This window comes from Pezoporus flaviventris, unplaced genomic scaffold (assembly GCF_033815535.1).
Source record: "Pezoporus flaviventris isolate CSIRO_AGI_PZ_B2104156 unplaced genomic scaffold, CSIRO_AGI_Pfla_v1 ptg000015l, whole genome shotgun sequence".
In the NCBI taxonomy this organism is placed as follows: domain Eukaryota; kingdom Metazoa; phylum Chordata; class Aves; order Psittaciformes; family Psittacidae; genus Pezoporus; species Pezoporus flaviventris.
The window spans coordinates 26,101,131-26,125,347 of record NW_026892563.1 but is presented as its reverse complement, the minus strand read 5'-3'; the positions used below and the strand labels follow the sequence as shown (position 1 = coordinate 26,125,347).

The 24,217-nt window shown below is 38.9% G+C and overlaps 1 protein-coding gene across 1 annotated transcript in view; it reads right to left on the bottom strand.

The window, feature by feature from the left end:
* Nucleotides 1–24,217, bottom strand: part of NME7 (NME/NM23 family member 7) — a 74,344-nt gene that overhangs the window by 31,071 nt on the left and 19,056 nt on the right. Inside the window, exons 7-9 of the mRNA XM_061453856.1 lie at nt 9,564–9,628; nt 8,548–8,616; nt 4,652–4,753 (exon numbers count right to left, since the gene is read on the bottom strand). Of these exons, the coding sequence (XP_061309840.1) occupies nt 4,652–4,753; nt 8,548–8,616; nt 9,564–9,628 (236 nt within the window). The remainder of the gene's footprint in view (nt 1–4,651; nt 4,754–8,547; nt 8,617–9,563; nt 9,629–24,217) is intronic.

Below are 24,217 nucleotides of genomic sequence, written 5' to 3'. Positions count from 1 at the left end.
TTCTACAGCATTTTCCAACTGTCTTACAAATACCAAGTAACCACCTCAATAATCCCATGACAAAATGTTACCAGCAGCTATTTCAACATAGAAGCTACATGAAGAAGATATGAAAACGAAGCCGTAGCTTTAGAGCTCAGTAATAACAAAAGGCCTACAAGTGCTCTATCAGGCAAAAATACACAAACACCAACTAAATGAAACATCACTGCCAGCAAGCTCAAGCAGTGACAGGATTCCATGGCCACCATCCCTTTGTTCTGAGGTCTTCAATTACAACCTTTGCTTCCTCATCCATGTGAAACAACATCAAATCAATACAGAATAGGTTGTTGGGTTTTTTTCTTACTGCTCTTAAACAAAACAGCTTTCTTGATAAAGCACACTGTGCTGCTTTTACCCCTACCTCTCCCCAGTCACTTCAATTTCTTTACAATGAAGAAGAAACATAGCTTGTCTTCTGTTGAACTTTTATTCAAGTGGCAGCTCTTATTTCTAAGTGATAGAGTGTATCAAAAGTTCAAAAGATTAGTGTTCTGTAGCAATCTGTTTTAATTAACTTTTTAACTCCTCTTTCTAACTTTCTAGAGCTACCTCTTTGCCATAGGTGTAATTTTTTTCTTTCTCGATGTAAGAACTGCATCAGTAGAAACAGAGTGAAATAGCACCCAGCACAAAAAATGTAATTTAACAATCTGCATAATAAGATTTGATAAGTCTATCTTGAAAAAGGGCTTAAATGATTCAGACACACCATGGAAAATCAGTGGAACTCAAAGCCGTTTCAGAAATCCCACTCCTATTTGAAATTTAAATATCTAAATAAAAGTGCTCAGCTGCTCATAAAATCTCAGTGTTTCAAACCTCCTAGCTTTAAGTACATAGCAAAGGCTGTGGGTGCTTCCACTCCTTGAAAGCTGCAGTCTTGTGTGGACTTCAGCCATCCTTTCCAGACAGCACTTATTAATGTTGTAAAGAAACACTATTTTCAAAATGGGCATCGGAATGGCCGCTGGCCTTTTATAGGGTTGCTGCAACAATTGACTGATTGATGGCTTGGCTTTGCAAATGAAGATTTGGGAAGGGCTTTACCCATGCTTACTACAAGCGCAATTATGACCAAAAGGGCAATGTGGGATAGGCAAATCCGGTTGGAAAAAAGGCTGCTTGCTCATTCAGGATGTTTCCGAACAAGACTTTTATCTCCTGGGTCAATCTTGAACGACCAATGTCCTGAACCGCCTGCATGCAGGGTTGGGTCTGTGGCTTCCAGTGCATGAGCAGGATTTCTATTGCAATGACACAACAACAGTAGGGTAAAACATCTAGGCACGATTCTGACTTAGAGGCATTCAGTCATAAGCCCGCAGATGGTAGCCTCGCACCACTGGCTCCTCAGCCAAGCGCAACAATAAGTAAAGAGTAAATACCTGCTTATTATAGCAGATGTGGAGAAAGTCTTCCATTTTTAAGTCCTACACATTAGCCACAGAGGCATTCCAGGACAGAGAGAACGAGGTACAGAGGGATGTCAAGAGCAAGTCACACAAGTAGTCTGGGACCTGGCTGTGAGGAACAGCTAAGCTAGAGGCTGCAATCGGAAGACAAGAAAAACAAGCATCACTGCTGACCTGAAAGATTACAGAAAGTCCTCAGCCGAGACCACCAATGACACAAAACAATCCAGTTGCACTCCGGAAGCTTAAGCCAAGCACAGTTAAAAATTCTGACAGGACAGCAAGACTGCAGTAAGCCGGCTGGCCACTCACTAGAAAAGTGCCAGCATACAACAAGAATGCATGCAGCAGCAAGACCTGCAGAAAAGCATTTCTCCTAGTGTATATACTACCCACAGGGACAAATGTTACACAAGCCTGCAATCCATGACACTGAGCCCTTCAACCAGGTCACAGTAATTGTGAGGGTGAGCATGTCCAGCACAGCTCCTAACAGACAAGTATCTTTATCCCACTGCCAACTTTCCAGATTTGACAGGCCATTCATATGCTGCTACAAAAAGGGTCAAAACAGGTTTTTGGTAGTAGTCTTCTCTACAACCACATGAGAAATTTTAATGAAGTATTTATAAGCTGGTTTATAATGAAAGATATTTTTGGCAGAGAGTTATACTGACTTGCAGTGCTAATAAATTATTACCTTGTAAGCACAAAGTTCCATTTCATTTTTAGCATTGTCTACTTGGTACAAATTGCTAGGTTATTAAAGTATAATCCTCAAAATGGAACAACTCTAATTCTTCATCTTTAAACATCAGGGACTTGGACAAACCCAAACCTATTTCCAAATGACATCTTGCTCTGATTTGGGAAAATCTGAATCACCTCTTTCTGGATGCCTTTTACTGAAGTGTACCCCAACTGTCTCCCTGTAAAACCAAGAACAGACTGAAAGGGCTGTTAACATTCATATCCAGTTTAGATATCTGACTTGCCACAAAGTAATTATTCCATTTGCTATGTATCTAAGATGTAATTAACAGCACATGTGATTGGGAGAGATTCACTATGTAAGTTGAATTCTAACGCCTTTGCTCACTTCAAACAGTACCTTGCTTTGAGAGTAATCACAGTGATTTCAATGGCACTACTTGTCAGACAGAGTATTCTTTAATAGCCATAGTGACCCAAGCAGGTACATTTTGTAGGGAACTTGGTCTTCACCTATGTTTATAAACAGGTTGCACACACATCAGGATCTAGCATATATAAACAAATGAAATCCAGATCTCTCAGTGATAATGCACTATTTGCACAACTTTTATCACCAGAATATCAAGTCCATCATATCTTCATAGTCTGCATATAGCCTTGCTAGATAATGAAACTGCTCCTATGGTTCCTGCTACTCCTATTTGAGACAGATATTCTAGCCACAAAGTTCACTTGTGAGCTTCTCTGATGATTCTGGATGGGAATGACAAAAAGACCACTGAGATATCCTAGTCCCTTCTTCCTCAAGGTCAACTTAACAAATGCTATCCAAAGAGAAAAATTTCAAAGATCACCCTTCAGAGCAGTTGCACATATGCTCTATGTGCCCGCAGAATCAATTTATCCACAATCCTTCTATTTCAATAGAAAACAGTAGACAGAACTACATAACACAGCTGCCTTTCAAATGTACCATTAGTACAGCTGCTATAAAGTCAGTGCCTAGAACTTACAGCCACCTGCTTCCACCAGAAGCAGACAGGTACTCATTTTCACTTCACAAATCACAGTTAACATTTAAACCGGAAAGACAAATGGCATAGCTAGGTCACTAGAAAGAGAGGAAGAGATCTGGCAGGCAGGAATTTAGTTATCTCCTTTGCTCCTTTCCTGCGCTACCCAAAGAAGCCATCATTTTATACACCCCTCAGCTCTTCAGCTCAACAGTTCCTTCAGTCACACATGTTTTATGGCTATGACAGAGCTTTTCATATGATATAGTACAGCAAAAAAGGGAAATTCCCCTTGCATAGGTACACTGCCTATAATAACTGAAAGCAGCTGTGATGTTTAAAAGCATATTTTGATTTTAACCTATCAGGAATCAAACAGGCAGAAACATGAAAAGGGTATAATAGACCTGAATAAAAAAAAATGCACCTTTGAAAGCTTTAAAGGTCAGAAACCTTAAACATGGAATTTGGAGCAAAACTGAAACCACCACACTGGGTACATTACCACTAATATCCTGCAGGTAAAACTAAGTCAGATAAACAGGTTATGCTCTGCTTACAAGATGCTAATCCAGCAGAGAAACATTTGAATGTCACCAAACAGAAGGGGGGAAAAAAGGTTTGGATAATGCCTTTAGCTTGAGCTTTCTGTAATGGAAACTCTGGATCTGAGGAAAAATATATCCTGAACAACTTGTTCTCCCCTCAAATATTAATCTGGGTGGATTCTTTCCATGGAAACTGGTAAACCCACTCAATCTGCAACTAAAACTTCAATTCATAATCAAGAAAACATACAAACCCTGACCTCATTGTCTCCATCTTGATATTTTACCTCATGGATACTGTGTGGTATAATAGTCTTCTCTGTTTAACAAAAAACTGCAAATTTTTAGAGACAGCATTTATTGCCTGTCTCCAAATCACATGCAGTGTCACACACATCCAATTAGTCACCTCAAGAAATGAAAAATAAAAGCTAGAAGCATTACCATAGCAAACAGGTAAAAGAACTTTTACATCCTTTTTGTTCGCTTCCTTCTGAAAAACCATTCTTCTTCTGAAGAACCAGTTCTCCTTTTATAGTTTCATCCTAGCAGAATGCCATAGACTGTGGACATTTGATTTACATTTGCATGCACAAGCAGTAACTATTTGTTCCAGGGCTCTCAAGCCTTGTGCTAGAATATATGAATCTTCAACAGAGATTTTTGTCTAGATAGCTTTCCTTTCACATAAATATCATCACAGTATTTGATCATCTCTTTTAGTAACATTAGAAAAGTTGCTAGAGGATTTGCAAATTGGTCCACTAGGACTAGCATTTGACCTCCATACCAAGATGATGTTCATGTTTCCAATGAATTCATCAGGTATGTGGCAACCATACCCCACCTTGATATTTTAATTCACATCCACAGCATATCAACTTTTTAAGCACTCCTTACCACTCAAGGAAGTACTTACAGGGTCAGAAGGACCACAAAACTCTCTGAAGACTTTTGGAGGCTCAGGCTGTATAATCTCCATTGCTATGCAAGGGCCTGAACACAATTCTGTAACCATCTCCTGAAAGAGAAAAAAGAAACAAATCTGAGCTTCTCTGGGCATTAGCAAGGGTTGTATTCCTCCCCAGAATTAGACCCAAGCTTACAGGACAGGAACAAGTGAGAAATATTGGTGCATTAGGGAAAGCAAAGACATTAAACAAATACATCATGAACACAGAATACAACAAATACAACAGAAGAAATGTTTTCCGTTTTGCTACTTGGTTTAGGAGGTGGAAATTGAGGTAAATTGGATATTCACCTTCAACAGGATACTGAATAGCATCCCCAGTACTTCAAATTCTTTTGTGGGTATATCCTTATTGATCTGGGCCTGGATTTCACAGCAGTATCCCATAACTTGTCAAACTAGACTAAATCAATAGAATACACTTTACTGGGCACAAGCCTGAAAAATCACACTGTGTTCAGCCAGTTCCACAGGCAGCAATGTACTTTGCAGTGTTCCCCACAGGAAGCACAGTACACAGCCTAAATTTGTTTCCAAATATGCATTCTTTCGATGGCTTTTAGTCATTAAAATGTCTTTTGGGCTTTTGGTTTTCACTGTCTTTTCCTCATGCATTACTACAGAAGCTTGAAACACACAAAGCCAACAGAAGCTGTGCCTGTGGCACAAGCTGTTAGGGAAAGGGTACTTAATCTGGCAACATTCTTGAGGTGTACTGTTACCAGAGTCTCAGTTACACCAAAATCATCTGCTTCCCTGTAACCTCCTGAAGAGTAAAGAGACATAGTCAGTTCTAAGCAGATGCTGAAGATGGGTCTTAGTTTTCATAACCTTAAATTAACCCTGGGCGTTAGTGCAATTTGGAGTCTGTTAATAAGAGGTATAGGTTTCACAAGCAGAAAGAATCTATTTTGATGTTCTAGTCTGACTTCTTTTTCTAAATCATGTCCTTATAATAGTACACTTGTCTAGAAATCTGGCCAGGCAAGTTTTAAACAAATCAGGACAATTAACAGAATCAAAACCAATGAGGAAAGAGGAAAGGAGAAAACATTGTCAGGAAATAAAGGAGGACAGGAAAGGATAAGCAAGGTACTGCAATCACACCCACCAGCCATGGGCAGGTCAAGGATGAGTAATAGCAAAGAACAAGAGCATACAGAGTGGGTAAAAAAGCAGTAGGAAAAGAAGGATTAAGTCCTCTGCCATTTATGAACTGCGATGGAAACTAAACACACAAAGACTCCAAGTTGATCATCATTGTTCCAAAAAGCTGCTGTCTTCAGAATGGATTCCATGCTGAAAGCATGGGCTTAGTCTCCCCACTTAAAGTAAGGAGAACAGTATATTAGCCAAGTGCCTCTATCATTAACCTGATCCTACAAAATGTAAGGTAGAAGCATTCCTGAGAAGGCATGGAAGGAGTGCAGACTAGTTTCATGGTCTATAATAGGAATAAATATTTTATGACAAAACTGTCTTATCACCAGCAGATTCTTTTTAACAAAGGTCAGTGGGCAATATATTTCATTCTATTCAGAAACAATAAATTGCCACAAACTCACTACTCTGTACAGCTTCATTGAATTCTGTCATCTAAATAACTATTAACAGGAAAGTGGAGAAAAACCATGCTTTTAACTTTAATTGAATCAACTGAATTCCTCCCTGCAAAATGTAGGTTGTTTTTTTTCTCTTGTTTCTCCCTTTTCTATTGTTTCTGTATCAGCACTGACATCCCACCTGCAACTGCAAACAACATGAGCCAAGTTACTCCTGACTCCTTCATTACAACAGAAAGCTGATGAGTCAAGAGCAGCTGCCATCAACTACGGCTCAGAGACAAGCAGTACGATGTGAGGAAAGCTTGAACTACCTTATGCAGTCTCACTGAGTCCAGAGTTGAATTTAAAGAGCAGACACTGTTTCTTCGGTAAGACTCCCAGTTACAGCTAAATCAAGTTTTCTTTAGCAAATAGTTTATCCACCAAATAACGTGGTTTGTGGTCAATCAGAGCAGTTCCTGGAGCTGGATCAAGCTCGAACACTTTTGATTAACAACTTAGATTCTGAGCTGACCCAAAAGAATGTTCCTCCTTTTTTCTCCATTTTCTATTCTGGCTACAGTGGGAAATAGAATGCAAAACAGCATAAAACCTAATCAATAGTATGCAAAATTTCATGCAGGAGATACCAACACAGCTAACATTTTGGGCAGTTGTTGAGCTTTCTCTTTTCACAGAGAAATGCTTTATATAAAACACAAAGCCTTTATCTGATTGACTTCACCAGAAGAAAGGAGAGTATAGTTTTTGAAAAGGATTTCTGGATGCCAAGTACCTTCTGCACCAAGTTATTTTCAAATGATAAATAAAATTCAGATCAAAACAGATGGTTCTGAGTCACAGATATAAGAGGTCATATTCTTTATTCAATATCCTATTTCGCAACATATTTCTTCCTATTTGGCCTGCACTGACAGTATCTATCTCTGTTTCCATATGTGCCTTCTCTGGATTCTGTTGCCATCATCATTAGCTTTCCCACGTTTTCCTGTTTCACAGATATCCTGAATGCACGGAGATATTAATTTCATTTCAACTGAGTGCATCCAGCTCATATGGCTTGCAGGACAGAGCCCTAGATTCTCACTTTTCTTCAAATTCCATCTGCAACGTATCTGCTTTATTGACTTACCCTGTTTAAATGTCACCTTACCTTCTGAGTAACTCTCTAATTAAATTATATAACTAAAATTTGCAACTTATTAGGGGGTCAGAGGCTGTACAAGAGTTGCAGAAGATGATACAGCATTTCCGATTTGGTTCAAAGCAGAGAATTTTGCAGTACCAGAATTCCTCAGGCCCTGAAATACTGGTCAGGTATCACCATATTTGAGTTCTGCCACATACCCATAAGTCTGTCTGTCAAATCTTCCTTTGATCCTTGCCAAAACCAGTATTATCAGAGGAGACTTTAAGAGTATTCCCCAATCTGAGAGTGAACTAACAATTTAAAGACAATTCCACAGACCCTGTTGAAGTTAGACTAAACATTTATACAGAGGGAGGGGAGAGGGAACAAAAATGTCATGATCAGAGTAATATTAGCAACTAAAGCAATATTAGTAACTGTGTAGAAAACATTTAAAAACTTAACCATTTAAAAATTAAGGATAACCTGCATAGTACATGACAGCAGTAAAGGTAAACTTATTACTATTTCTAAAATGAACCAAAATTCTCTGATAGACAGTTATATAGAAATGCAAGCTTGTCATCGTGTATTTGTTTTGTTCTGCCTGCAGTCAGGAAGTTCTATGTGACAGTACAACAAGACATAATAATATATAGAGTCTTAGACATGCATTTGTATTACAGCATATCTTAAACTTCTCAAATTTTCTGAAGATCTACAGAATTCAGATCAATAAACTTAATAGCTAAAAAATGCCATCAGGAAAGCATTCAAATATAGTAGCCCCATTGTAAACAAAATAATAAATCTATATTCTGGTCAAAGCCACAACTGTAATATCAAGTCAAATGAAGGTACAGAAGTGACACACTCTCATAGCTCTACTACAATAAAATAACTTATCCAAGGGGGGAAGGACTTCATTCTGTTGCATTTTACAAATTCCTTGGCGGAAGAATTTTCACAAGAGATCTCCTTTCTTACAACACAGATAGCACAATTTTCAAGATGAGTTAGTTTATTTGAGAACAAATTAGAACCAGTCAATACCAGGTCCATAAAATACATCCTCTCCCCAGCCCAAAAAAGGACCATTTCCTTATTTTTTCTTATTTTAAACACATTCTTCTCAACCTTATGCTTACCATGTATTCAGAGACGACACCTTTGTAAACCTCGTAAAATTCTTCCACATTTGCACGTTCCATATTGAACTAAGAAAACAAAAATGTTAGCCAGTCTGCCTTAAACAATAACAAAACACAGACACATACCCCTTCTTAACCAGCAAACATTCAGAATACACTTTTAAGTTTTAATATGCAAAAGGAATGGGTTTACAGCTACAATATGAAGTTTGTCAACAACATAGCAAATGACACCACAGACAACACAGCAGACAGTATCTTCTTCCACCTTAAATATAAGTAGACAATGTAGTGTTGGCTGATGCCACTAAGACATGCAAGAGGATCTGACAACACAGCAGACAGTATCTTCTTCCACCTTAAATATAAGTAGACAATGTAGTGTTGGCTGATGCCACTAAGACATGCAAGAGGATCTGTTTGTTGCATAGTAAAGGAAAGGGTCTATTCTTCATCTGTGGTGGGGATTTGGGTCACAGGGGGATTTCAGATCCCGAGACTTCCACAAAAATCAAAATACAGGACTACTCTTGGGAACAATCTCTGTGCCAACTTCCTTTAACTGTTGAGTGTGTTTGGGGTGTCAAAAATCTTTTAAGTATCTTTTAAAACCTTCCCCAAAATCACAATAAATATATATTACGAAAAATTAAGGGAGAATATTAACTATCTTTTATTTAATCTTGGATTAATTTTGTAAAATCTTGTAAAGATATCTCAAATTGCTTCTGAATAGACAAAAATAATTACCCCACTTCTAATTATAGGAAAACTAAGATACACAGGGCTAAAGTATCTTGCCTCAAGGTCACCCAGCAACAGGAAACAGAGCAGCTGATCAATTCAATAATAAAACACTAATATCACAAGGACAATGCTGATCCCAAGACATTGCTACACAGTCTGCACAAAAGTTTTATATTGCAGGAAGACACCTATGTGTTGCTGTGAAGCACGTACAGCACTTCTCCAACTTCTGTTTATCAGAAAAACATACACAAAAGGAAACCCACCATCTGCAGAGCTGAGATCTGAAATCCTTCATTGATGATGGCTTTTATAATCTTTCCAGCTAGCCCTGAAGAAACATAGATAAGACAGTATCCCATTTTAAAAAGCGTAATTTACAACTAGAAGGCATTTATGTCAACATATTACTTTCAAAAGCGTGCCATGATGTGAGAGGAAGCAGAGAGCAGAGCTAAGTTCATATACTCTATATCCTGTATAGGGATATATGTTGATGGTTCAACAACTAAATTCCATGCAGCTGAAAAGAATCTCTACCTAAAAAAAGTTAATAAGTGAAGCCTTTGCTTTTCTCAGTCCAACTGCAAAACACCCAGTTACTGCAAGATCAAGATTTCTATTTTTAATGAAGTTCCACTGGCGACACTGATGCTTATACAGTAAACAATTCAGGACACAGGCTGCCTATTTTGCCTTGATTTTTTTTTTTTTAATACAAAGTTCACCAGAGCAGGGGTCTTACTTTAATCTAGAAACAATGTAGGATGCTAATAAAAATTGTCAATAAACCAGCACAAAAATTAATGTGCTCTGTGGGGGAAAAAAAAATCAGTGCAAAATAAGCTAGTGTTTCTAAGGTTATAGCTCTCAAATATGCTATTACTGACTGCACTGCTTGCTCTACTCTCTCCAGAATGCATCTTCAAAGACTGAATGACATTGTAAGAAAAACCGCACTAAACTTCTGAGAACAAGAACCATTGATTTTCCACTGAATGTGTATTTTAGATTTGCCTGTGCTTACAAGGTTAGTCCAGTTTGAAGACTGTCAGCCAAGCACAGTACACTGTGTGAGTGAATTTCATAGAATCACCATATTTATAGAATGTAAATGCCTGTCCTCTAGTACAGTTTGTAAGAAACTACAAATTCCTGGACATTTATTTAGAACAGAATGTGATAGGTTTATGGAGTGACAGAAATTATAGGGTATTGAAGAATACCCTGTAACGAATGACAACAGCACGCTTTGACTCCTGGTCATTAAATCCTTTTATTAACTAGTCTTTAAACAGCAGGATATTTTAGCACTGCATAAATTTAGTAAATGAGAATATAACCAAAGTTAGCATCTAGGTTCTAGCATGCTCAAGACCTTGAATTGTACAGTATGCTAACATCTGTCATAGAATCATAGACTAGTTGGGGTTGGAATGGACCTTAAGATCATCTAGTTCCAACCTCCCTGCCATGGGCAGGGACACCTCACACTAAACCATATCACCCAAGGCTCTGTCCAACCTGGTCTTGAACACTGCCAGGGACGGAGCATTCACAACTTCCCTAGGCAACCCATTCCAGTGCCTCACCACCCTCACAGGAAAGACCTTTCTCCTTATGTCCAGTCTAAACTTCCCCTGTTTAAGTTTTAACCCATTACCCCTTGTCCTATCACTCCAGTCCCTAATGAAGAGTCCTTCTCTAGCATCCTTATAGGCCCACTTCAGATACTGGAAGGCTGCTATGAGGTCTCCACGCAGCCTTCTCTTCTCCAGGCTGAACAGACACAACTTTCTCAGCCTGTCTTCATACGGGAGGTGCTCCAGTCCCCTGATCATCCTCGTGGCCCTCCTCTGGACTTGTTCCAACAGTTCCATGTCCTTTTTATGTTGAGGACACCAGAATTGTACCCAATTATCCAAGTGAGGTCTCACGAGAGCAGAGTAGAGGGGCAGGATCACCTCCTTCGACCTGCTGGTCACACTCCTTTTGATGACAGCCCAGAATGTCGTAGGATTGGTGAGTTTCCTATGACATTAAAAGATCAGTGGAAGCTCTGAGTAAATGAGACAGATAGCTGGAGGGCTTTCAAAAATTGTATTTACTAATGAAAACAAAAAAACCTATCCCTGAAGTATCCCCCACTGTATTTTCACATTAAGATTTACGTAGAAAAATCTCCCCATATAAACCAGTGCATACGTCTTCCAAAATCTTCAAACTACTAAAGGAAAAACAGTTATTTTGATACATACCATGGCCATGCAGCTCTTGCTGCATGGCAGGGGCAGTTCCTGTCCCATTATGCTGTTACAACACGGCCCACTAGCCCTGATAAGTTTTCTTATAACACTTCTGTGAAACTGGTGAATAAAATTCCACATTTTTTCAAGGTGAAAAAAAAATCCTGGCAGCAAGAAAACAAAGGGGCTTGGACAAGTTTGCCCAGAAAATAGAAGACCACATCCGAAAGAGAAATCAGACCTCTAGTTTCTTTTTGTCCTCACTACTGGAACTGCTGAGCAGCTCAGATGCTTACACACAGATCTGCTCACAGACTGAGGCAGTGAGCCTACAGTCTTGACTTCAGAGATGAATGGCCAGTTTATAAGAAGATTAAGTCACTGGCTGGGGATCATTCAGGAAATAAATAAATGAATAAATCTCTGTGACAGAGCATAAACATTTCCTTATTCTTGATCTTCAGAGCAAATAATCCAGCCAACAGCCACTGCTTCACCAGAAACCAACAAAGATGAAGAAAGGGCACTGGCAGACAAACAGCGATTGCTGCTTGCAGGGACAAGGCTATGAGAAAGGTATGAAAAAGCTGCTCTGCCCAAACTCCATTTTACACTTCAACAGGTAAGAACAGGACACTCTAATAGCTTTCACAGCCAGCAAACATCTAACTAAAACAAATCAGGTATTGGGCCCTAGATTCTATGGATCTGCTTTTTACAGAACTCTTGTCCTCAGCAGTTTTACCAGCCATTAGCAAAATCAGTGCTTGAGAAAAATGAAGGGGGACTCAAATATTCAGCTTTCTGCACCATGTCTCTACTGAAGTCATTAAGAGTTTTCTTCTCTGCAGAGAGAAGACAGGCTCCTTTCATGATAGAAAACGAAGTAGGATGCATAAAATTTTGCATAAAGGTCTTTAATGCAAGGTTCCTTTAATAATTAGTTGTGATAAACCTATCAAGATTTTCCTCAACATCGTATTCCTGAGTTCATTCTCATTCATCAGAGCAACACAATACCTTGTTGCTCCAGGGAGATTGCCCACAACTGCAACACCCAGAAAGCTTAAGCAAAGGAACTATTGTCAGCACTGTACACAGATAGATGCCTTGCCAAAAAACTTCCAAGTACTGTGAGGAAGAGGCATGTCATCTCATTTATGTTTGCAAAGCAGGATATTAAGCCAGCTTTCCAAATGTGGAAACTGAAGCACAAGAGGGTAAGCAAGTTGCCAGGCAGTACAGATCTACAAAGCCAGTGACTTGGCCTCCCTTGTCCCAGTTTAGGCAATACACATATCACTTCTCCTAAGGACACTTTCCTTTCAAATTCTACCTGAACCAAAATAGAAATAGAAGGCACAGAGGCAATCCCCAAGCAACAGAACAGTAGAAGCTCAAGGCTCAGCTTGGGATCTGCTTCAAGCTTTCAGCCAGTTGCATGACTGAATTAGGACGTGTCCTTTCCTCTGTAGGCAGATAAGGCTGAGGAAAAGAAGAACTAATTAGATAGACTGCTATTTCAACAGCTTTAAACAATTTGTTTGCCACTTTAAAATCCAAATCTGTGGTAAAGCACCAACTTTTTAAGGACCCTTCAAACAGGGCCAGCACATGCTTAAAATGTGATTACTGTAAGAATCCAAATCAAAGCTAGAGATTAACTCCAGTTATGATGAATTTTCAGTCACAAAGCACAAAAGAATCACAAGCATTACTAAATACAACTGGGGGAATTTAATACTAATCCTAACAAATATGAGAGTGAGAGAGAGAGAGAGAGAAAGAGCGCGCGGGCACAAGCTTTATGTCTCCTAGGCAGCATTATTATGTTACTACGCACCTAATGCAGGACGGATAATTTTCCAACACATTTTTATCAGCTAAAATGATAAGGCACCAAGACCTCCTCAGTTACACTGAACGTCTACAGTTTGTTGCTTTACAACACACAGTATTTGAAAATTGTCCTTCACTAAGAAGCAGAAAGCAGCAGGGAAGACATCACACCGATAATGTTACAACTGTTTGCAGAATTATGGATTGGAAGGAAATCAAACAGCTCATGAAAGTCACTTTTAACCTAACAGCACTTTAATTAATGGAGGTAACAGTTATGTTGCCAGGACCTGCCAGTCCCAGCGCACTACAACCCACCAGCTCTACAACTAAGGATGTTACATTCTATTCCCTTTGTTCTTGGCCTATTTCCCAATTTAACCATTCCACTGTTAAAAGCATATTAAGCAAGACACAAAACTGCCTTCAAAGTCAAGAACTAGCTCCCTCATTTTAACCTTTATATATCATTTTTTGAATACCTTTCCAATGAATAAAATTAATTCCTCTGGAACAACAACCAGTTTTTTTGACAGGAATATACAGACTGCCATGACTGATCAGATCAATGAACCACCTAACTCAGTAACATATTTCTAGAAGTAACCAGCAACAGATGCATAAAGTAGCACTAACTATAAATAGCAATTTCATTTCATGTCTATTTTTGACATTTTAAAATTAAATTTTGCAGATACTGAAATCACCTGCCTCCTTACTTCCAAGTGTTACAGTCCTGTCCCAGAACTCCAGAGAATCATGATCAGGTATGATTTCAAGCAAAATCCTTTTTGAATTCCAGAAGAGCAAAGAGTGGGATTGAGAGCGGGGCCCTTCTGCAATATATTTCTGCTGAAGTTCTCACTAATCTTTGCTTCAGAAAACATTGCAAAACACTGTGCAGTAAGAAGCTGACAGATGTTGTTCTTAAATAGTGCACTTCTTCCTACCAGTTGGTCAACCTATCCCCTGAAGAACAGGGTTTCTCTATCTCTTCTCTTTTGCTTTTTCTACTTAGTAATAAAACAACTCCAGGCATTCTTACTATGCAACATAAACACACCATTTCTACACTGGCCAAAAGTATGGCCATAGTTATAATCTGCAGCTACTGATCTTCCAGTCTCACTGCCTACTGTATGAAAAACGTATCCAGTCATTTTTGTATTTGTACTCTGGAGCAGCAAGTGAGTCACAGAGGGTCTCCTTAGTGATGTACACTGGGCCAACAGAGAGGAGAAGGGGAGCTTAAAAGCTACCCATGCTAACCACAAGCAAGAAATAAAGCCAAGTGGATAAAGACAGACGGTAAAGACAAACGTGAAGAAATTATGAGGGAATATTGTTCATAGTGATAGAATCCAAGATTTTCCATCATTCCTCACTTCTCTCTAGGCATTGTATTAAAGAAACTCAAGAAATTTAAAGGGCAGCTTTACAGATATTTATGGAGAACTCTGTTTATGGAGCGCTCTATACTGCAGCACTGATGTAAATCTTTACTAACAGTACTCATCTGAAAATACTAAAAGGGCAAAGATAAAAGACACGACCACAGCTTTCCTGGAAAACGTAAGTTAGCATTTTGCTCGCACAAGAAAAATTATGCATACAGACAGTAAATCTTAGGGGATGAGCATCTGATGTGACTCAGAATGGGAGCCAACAGAAAGATTCAAAGGGGGTGAAAGGTTCAAAAACTTAATCCTAGCTGCAACTTTCTGAACAAGGCAAGACCACACTTGTGAATGTCAAATGGGGCATTAAGACTCAGAATGATGAAAATCTGTAGGAAAAAAAAAAAGGTATTTGTGGAATTCTTGCATGGGAACAGATGGGAACAGTCACTTAAAATTCATATACAAAAACTCATGCAGAAATTCAAGTCAAAGATCAGAGCCAGGCTACAGAAAATATATACCAATTTGGTCATACAGTATGTGCTATCTAAGAAGGGAACGTGAAGAAAGAAAGACTAAGAAGGAAAGATTAATACCTCTGCAACAGTTATGCTGAACTCAAACTGATGGTTGCATATTTACCAAAAAAATCCCCAAAACCCCCAAATCAAAAACTCAGGGTTTTGTCTTTCCTCGTTCTTGTATTAAGAAGAAATACCAAGTTGGTTTTTATTTTAATTTCTTTATTTTGAGATATTAGTTATTTTGTATTCCTTCAACAAATCCACTCTGAATATTTTTTTCTCCACTTCAGAAGATTATGGTCAATCACTAAGGAAGTGTTTCTACAGCTATAAAATTTTCATTTATTCTTGCTTATTTCTTGAGTGTCAACAAAACTAAATGTGAAACTTTAGTTGAGGCTGTACCACTGGATTAGATGATGGCATTCAGTACTATAATTCAAACCATTCATATGCTTACTAATTTTATTTATTTATTTTTTTGTTATCCCTACTGAATAGTGAGCATCGGACTTTTCATGAATGGTTACAGTTACAGAGAGGATGTGGTTAAAATTATGCCTTTGCATAATTAGCATGCATTAGCCCATAATTAGTGTGCATTAGCTCATAATTATAAACAAGATTTTTAATCTACTATTGCACTGTCAATTAACTTTGGAGGTTAAAACCCTCATGAAATCCCCTATCACCTGCTCCAGCCTTTACTAATTTTATATTCCATTTCCTGTGGAAGGTTTGCCAACTCACTGCCCTAAATCAATAGTAAATATACTGTAAGATCTATCATTTATTTTCAACTTGGCAAAAGACTATCACATATTACTACATCTGTGTGTTGGCTCTTTTCAGCCCAAATACCTTGCCTTTCTCCTTACATTCTGATCTGAAAAGGGCAGTAAGAGAAGAGACTTCAAGATATTTATCTTTTGCTCCAAGGTACAGTGAAGTTAAGACTATACATGGCTGCATTATTTAAATTTTCCTAAAACACTCAAAAACTTCTGGTAACAAAGGTTCCATTACATCCGCAGATACTCAGGACAGACTATACTTTGAAGATTTCCTTAGTGATTAGATGAAATCTTCTTTCATCAAAATTAGTAAATATGCATGTATTTTCCAAATTTACATACAGAAATCTGTATAACACTGTCTTCTCCATCACAGGTTAAATAAATTAAACCTTTAAAGTTTTCATCACGTTTTCATCAGCTAAATCCATTATTCTTTTTGCTCTCAGTTGATTATGTTATTTTTTAAACAGTGCCCAGACACTGGACATAGTACACAAGTTGGGTTCTCACCAGCACTGAACAGAACTAGTTACTGATAAAAACCCCACTAAACAGAGCGTGTCCAACATTGTGAACAGTGACTGTACTTATGATATATCACTACTCCAACCATTTCTGTACAGATACCCTTCCAGTTCTTCTCTATTTTATATTTGTGCATTATTTCCAGCCCTCCATAGTAGTGCTGCGCAGTTTTTTATACTCAGTTTCATCTTCTTCACTTTGCTTCATTTCTGCAGTTCATTAGGAATGTTCTCAGTTTTAATCACATTCTCCAAAACTGTAGTAGGCACTTGCTACCGTTTGCAAACACTGCACTGTTCTTCCTCGTCTGTCATTACTGACAATATTGACAAGAACTGGCCCAGAGATGGGTGCCAAGCCTTCACTTGCAAAGCCCTTTTAATTTGACATGCTCATGGACTGGAGTCCAGACTTCAGAAAAACATTTAAAACTATGCAGATGCCTATGCTGCACCGATCTAAACATAAGAATTACTTCAATAAAGGAAATCTTTGGTTTTCTAACTGCAAGGGACTTTGATGAAGGCACTGATGTTCAAGAGAATTAGACTATCTGGCTCTGTTTCACTTTCCTTTATGGAAAGTACACTTGGAGAGTTCAGAGATCAGCAAAGTGTAGTTTCTTTCAGAAAAGAGATGCTGGTAAATGTCCATCATGTCACTAAATGGTTTAAATACAGTTATAGATTCTCGGTTCATCAGTTTTCCTGGTATGAGAGAAGCTTCATTAGCATGAAATTCCTCAGATCTGTCTGGGAATTAACTTTTAGAATGAAATCCCAAAATGCAGCAATAAACACTCATTCCTAATGCCCTTTTGTTGTTTTTTTTGTGTTTTTTTTTCTTTAATGTTAACACCATCATCCCTGCACAGAGACTATTTTCAACAACATGAGCACCACTAATATAAATCTGCTGAAACCTCTTGGGAAATAATCTCTTTCCAGTAGTAGGAAGACACTGGATCTTCAGCAAGGATTGGCTGTGCATTTGATCTTTTTTTTTTTTTTTCTTTTCTAAATTATACTTCCTCCTCTTCCTTCTAATGAATTTCCAGATTCAGTTCATCTCCCCCTATATCTTAAGCAGTTGAGATGTAAAATACATTTTCCAAATGTCAGAAGAAATAAATGTCACTTCCCCACTAGCCACTGAAATCCAAAGTCAGTCTAAGTCGGGAAGACAATGCCAAGCCAACTCAAACTTAAATCAAGAAACAACACAGGCTTGGTTTCAAAAACAAACACTCCAAGCAAAGAATTTCCATCATTTTACAACTACAGCACAGAATTAAAAACACGCTTCTCATGGAAGCTAATGTTTTTTCTAGAAAACGCTGGTAAAGTGTTAAAGTAGGTTGCTTTTATTTTAACCACTTTTTCCTAGCTTCTCTAAAAAGAAATCCCCGGTTCCACCAGACACCACCCAACACTTCAACATGCTATATATAATATATTCAAGGAAAACATAAGAAATGAAGTGCATTTAATTTTGCATAAATATGTCTTCTGTCTGGGTATATCCATTAAAAAAAAACAAAAAAAAAAAACCAAAAAATCCCACACCAAAAAAGCCTGTATATGAAAGCATTGTGCTTTACTAGGTAAGTTTCACATGACTGCAGTTCTAAGACAGCCACACTGCTTGCGGGAATATCCAGAGGTCAGATCTTGCACGATCCACTGTACTTCATTGAAGTATCTACAAGGATTGCCTTCATCCCACCTTTTTTTCATTTCCATGTTCTATCTTCAAATAGTTATCTATTTTAGACTTCTACTCGTCTTCTACAAGGCCATCACAGATGAACCCTGCACTCAACCTTGTAGACAAGAAAGGTTCTGCCTACACCGAGAAGTCCAGAGCATCTGCACTTCACCTTTCTATTATGCATACTTATCACAAACAGAAGATATAATTTCATATTACTTATGAGAAAATTGCATCCCCCTTTTTTTAAGTCATGCATGAGAAAACAGCTTTCTGAAAACTCTGTTCTACTTCTAAGTGTCCTGAAAATAAAAATCATGAGTTACTCAAACCTATGTCTAAAAACACAGGGGGTGGGAAGAAACAATTTCCAGAGTCGTTTACAATTTTTATAAATCTTATCTAATGAATACATCTGGATAAAAAAATATAGATAGATACCTAGTCATGAAAATAATGACAATTTCCACCTCTTCTATCCCATCTTCTTTTTCCTTCCAGCTTATTTCATTTCCTAACCACACACATTTAACTAAGCATAATACAGAGGTGAACTGAGCATTTTCTCAGTGGTGTGGAAGTGTTCTTCTCTCTTTCAAAGAGCAAGAAGTATATTGCATGTCAGAAACAGTTCTTCAGCTGTTTGCAGCCAGACACAGAATCTACCACAAAGCTGGATTCCCACTCTCTAAAATACTTCTTTCCCCACCCTCTCTTATAAAGTGACTTCACTTGAGATGCTTCATAAGTAAACCTCTGTCTGTACCTGCTTGAGACTGAGCTACTGTCCTTGGTATCTTTTTTGTCCAAGTTAGGTTTGTCTTTGGAGCAAGGAATTACTCTCTCAATTTTTTTTCTAAAGCAAATAAGGAAATATGATTCTTATGGTTACTTCTCATGCAGCATTTTGTGAATCAATATAAAGACTTATGACTTTCTAAAGATGTCCACTATGTTAAGATAGGAGAGCTCTGTGACATTATCTACTCAGAACAGGTCTAAAACCATATTTCCACAGAATCCCTTTTCCACTTAGAAAGAGCCCACTCCTGCTCTGTTTTCTATGAAACTTAAATTCTAATTGAAGAATACTATGAAAGACAGCACAGTAATTATTTATTTTTTTTAATTACATAAGAGGAACAAGGGTATAATTTACCAAAAAGGTTAGAACAAAATCTCAAGCTTAACACACAGAAGAATAAACCTGTCTGTGTTGCCAGACACCTAAGAGCTCTGAAGACCATAGAGGCTTCCTTATCAACAGGCAGACATTTTTATTGGCATCAGGTCCAATGAATTCCTGACTAGCATTTTTGCTTTCAAGTTTATGGCACAGTTCTATCCTCAAATTTCTCTTGCAAAACCCTGACACTAGGAGAACCCATGTTTCAGCTTGGGAGTGCAGAAATGGAGAACAGGATTTCACCTTTGGAACTCTGTGCTGTAACCTTTTTACAAAATGCAAAATATAATACACTTCTGACCTCAGCATTTATACTCCTATCGTAACTGTTTTCATAAATTTTTCCTGCACATTTTTCAAAGGAATTAAGTAAAGGCCACATCAAAGAAACTTTAAACCAGGCATGAAATACCAAATTCTAATTCCTACAGCAAACATGACTAAACTGTTAAACGTAAATACATTAAAGTTAATTCTGCCCCGTGATCTACAAGGTGCTATTTCTGCCAACAAAACAGTTGAGTCATAACTGTCCTCAGGGCATTAAATTGAAGTTCATCCATTTTGGTGCATTTACAATTTTGGCTTCTGAGCACCTTTGCTAATACCTCCAGATCTAACAATATGAGGGCAATTACAAAAAAGAAAAAAAGAATGTCTAAGTTTTCACAACAGTGGTCTTGTATCTGAATTATTAGAAGCTTCAAGCACAAGAAGCAAGGATTACAGATCACAGATCCACACTAAAACTTTCAAATTATTACACAATTAAGCCATATAACCCTAGAGCTATGCTTACTAGTTACCATACTCCTTGACTGAAAACTAGTCTCAGGAGAAGAGAAGAAGTAGGCTGAAAAACACTGAAAAGTGTGGCAGGTTCTAGAAGGGTCAAACCACATTGTGGCTCCCCATAGCACCCCTGGTCAGTACAATTCTGCGTGGAGTTCCTTTTGCATTCTTCCAGCTCCCAGTAAAGAGGAATTGGACTGCTCGTGCAAACCTTCTTCAGAATTAAAATACAACCACCTCACTGCTGCCAACTTCTCAGTCAGTCACAGAAGTGCTTCATCTCAACTGGGAGGAGCTGCTGGAGAATGAGCTAAAGATGTCTAATCTGGAGTGTCAGGCTACAAAGCCTTCAAAGGCCTTCCCAGCTGTTTTCCCACCTCTGATCCTCCACAGAAAACATTATGCTAACATCAGACTGACAAAATAGCTATTGCCTTACTTTTTTAAGAGGCATTTATAAATACACATCGTGAAGGACCAGAGACGCCACCCCTTCAGCATTACCAGCACCTTTGACAGCTGAATTGAAACCTCACGTAACTCCCCCGACACTCTTTATCAGGCTCCAGGGTGCCTCTGCAGCCTGGCAGACACTTTCAGTACCCTAGAGCGCTACACTAGTCCCTGCTGCAGGTGGTCAGTCTGCACATCTACAGCAGCCTAGTGACAGATGTTCCTGTATGCCTGTCAGGAGTGGGTCAGCAAGGCCAGAGATAAAACCAGCAGTGATTTTCCACTGCTTTGTCACTGAATAGGAACCCTATAAACCCTCCATGGTCATCAAAGTCAGTTTCTAAGAAAGCACTCTCCGTGAGAATTAACCGGCGTAAACTAGAGATTAGATCCAGCCTCTTGACAGCAAGGTAAACTTTCTGAAAAGCCTCCTAGCTTATGGCTATGGTTAAAGCAACCATCTTCCAGGACAGAAAAATAGAAGATTTTTCCTTCTAAGAATCAGTTATGCAATGGACTCTGACGGAAAAAGAAACACTGGGGAAAAAAAAAGACCAGAAAGGAAAATTCAGATTATGAATTTGGTCAAATGCTTCTGCAGAAATAAAGACTAAAGCTCTTTACAAGTGTACATAAGTGTACACAAGTGAAACTTCACATAATTGTAAATGTGTAATAAGAAGATTATATTCATGGTAATTAGTTAATCAAGTTCAAAGCCTCAGCAGTACACTGGAAATGGCAAAGAGGTTTATTTTTAGATACTCGATATTGAAAATTTATGGAGTACAAATCAAATCTGCAATGCATAATAGGCTCTGCTGCTTTGACCCACATAAATTCTACTCCACGCCTTTGCCAAACCACCTTTTCACACTGATGGCCACACAGGATTTCCTTTCCTCTGCAGATGCTGTTTCCACATACAGTCTCCCCACCAGAAACAGGGTGGACAACCACAGCTAGAAGCACTGTTGCTGGGGGTAAGCAAGTTGCTTATTTTTAAGACCATGTACACAGCCTCCTACATGCAACTCTGCCAAAAGGTCAACTCACTAGTTGCTATAGCACCTACTTCAACTGAGATAAAGGAGATGTTGCTGATATAATCAGAATGTCTGGAGTATCACTGGTTGCTAACAGCCCTTAAAATGGAGACAAGATGAGCAAGCCCCGCACCACCCTCACCACCACCACCCCCCCCCCCCCAGCTCCATCATGGAGCACTGAGCCCAAATAGGTCAGCCCTTCCTTTCTCAAACTTTCTGCCTACAGATGCAAAATCCACGGGGCCAGCCTACTCCACAGCCGTGTCTCTGCTCTCTAATCCCTATAGCAGGGCTTCTCCCTTCTTGTCTTCCTGCTTCAAATGGGCAGCTTGGAGCTCTCGCGGGCAGATTGTTCGGTCCCCCCAGTTTCAGCATACCAGTCCCGGACTCCAAAGTAACCTGCACAGGGATGGAGGAATGGTGGCATTTCCATAGAGACAACCTGCCATTGCCAAAAAGCATGTTCAAAACTTTAAAAGCTTTACAATCTTCAGCAAGCAAAGGCCATGTTCCTTCAATTTTAAAACAGGCAATTCAATCATAGGAGTAATTTCAGAATTAAGACTTCAAAACAACTGTTGCAAAGCTAGTGCACAGCTCCCGGTTGTGCATGGTTCTTTCAACTGTGATGATGCAAAGCACTTTATAAGAAGACCAAGCATACAAAAGAGATGCCACCCAGTGAAATTTTTGTCGTTACAAAAATAGGCTGAAGTAGAACATGAGAAAGATTAAGGAAAACAGAAGAGGACAGGCAAAGAAAGCCAAATCCTCTCCCTTGTGACACTCCTGGCCCACTGGGCTGATGTTGGAGAGTTCCTGCAGCCTTTGTGGCAGATTCACCTCCTGTCAAACTGCAGACTCGTCCTTTTCCTAAGCCCAGCTCCCTGTCAGAAGCCACACTTCTAGAAAGTTTTACAAGACCTCAGACTCATAACCTCTTTAAGAGTTGCAGTACCTCTGGCTTTTGAAGCATTCAAAGTAACATTGGAGAAGACAGACAGGAACAAGAGAGCTTACTGAGGTAAAAGCATAACCAGTCTCTGAATGCCATCAATCTTGATATTAATTTAAAACTACGCAATGGTTTTGGCTGGGGTAGAGTTAATTTTCTTCATAGTATCTAGTATGGGGCTGTGTTTTCATTTTGTGCTGAAAACAGTGTTGATTATTCAGGAATGTTTTAGTTACTGCTGAGCAGTACTTAACACAGAGCCAAGGCTTTTTCTGCCTCTCACCCTACCAACAAGTGGCTGGTGGCGCACAAGGAGCTGGGAGGGGACACAGACAGGACAGGTGAACCCAACTGACCACAGGGGTATTCCAGACCGTATGGCATCATGCTCAGCATGTAAAGCTGGGGGAAGAAGAAAGAATATGGGGATGTTCAGAGTGATGGTGTTTGTCTTCCCAAGTCACCATTACATATGATGCAGCTCTGCTTTTCTGGAAATGGCTCAACACCAACCTGCCATGAGACGTGGTGAATTAATTCCTTGTTTTGCTCATACATGCAGCTTTTGTTTTACCTATTAAAATGCCTCTATCTCAAACCACAAGTTTTCTCACTTTTACCCTTCTGAATCCCTCCCCCATCCCATTGGTGGGGAAGTGAGTGAGCAGCTGTGTGATGCCTAGTTGCCAGCAGGGGTTAAACCACAGCAAATTGATAAAACGCTTTGCTAATTTAGAATATTCAGGTTTTACTTTTCCATTCTGTTGAAAGTAGTAATCAAAGCTGTATGGATGGAGAAAGCTCTCACAAGGTAAAAGCTGTATGGATGGAGAACACTCATACAAGGTAAAAGCTGTATGGATGAAGAATGCTCATACAAGGTAAAAGCTGTATGGATGGAGAATGCTCATACAAGGTACACTTCACCTTTCAAATTTTAATTGCTGTTTGGCAGCTTGGGTCTGCCTTTCCAGCCCTCTGGTGTGAGGAGAAGGACTATATAGTGAGGACTATATAGTGGTTATTGATCTCAACTTTAGTCCAGTTTTTCTAGCACTCACATTGCAAAGCTGGGTGTACAGTGGTTTTCTGTACCCACACCTCTTTCTCTCTCACCAATCCCCCCTCCTCCAGACACTCACACTCCCAGAGAGGCATGCAAATGGAACCAGAGACTGTCCTTTGGTGATTCAGGAAAATTCTGAGAAGTTCAAGAAAACAGAAAGAAAGTAACAGACAGGCCACTATGAAAACTACATAAATAAATTAAGATTCAAAGTGGGAAGAGACAACCTAAGCTCAATAAGATACGCGTCTGAGGCCTGATACCCAATAGAAATTATATCTTAACAAAGCAGAGCCCAAGACATCCACTTTGTTATTTTCACAGTCAAATTAAGGACTGTAACAATTTTTCCAAGAAAAGGTTTGTCCTCTGCAAACA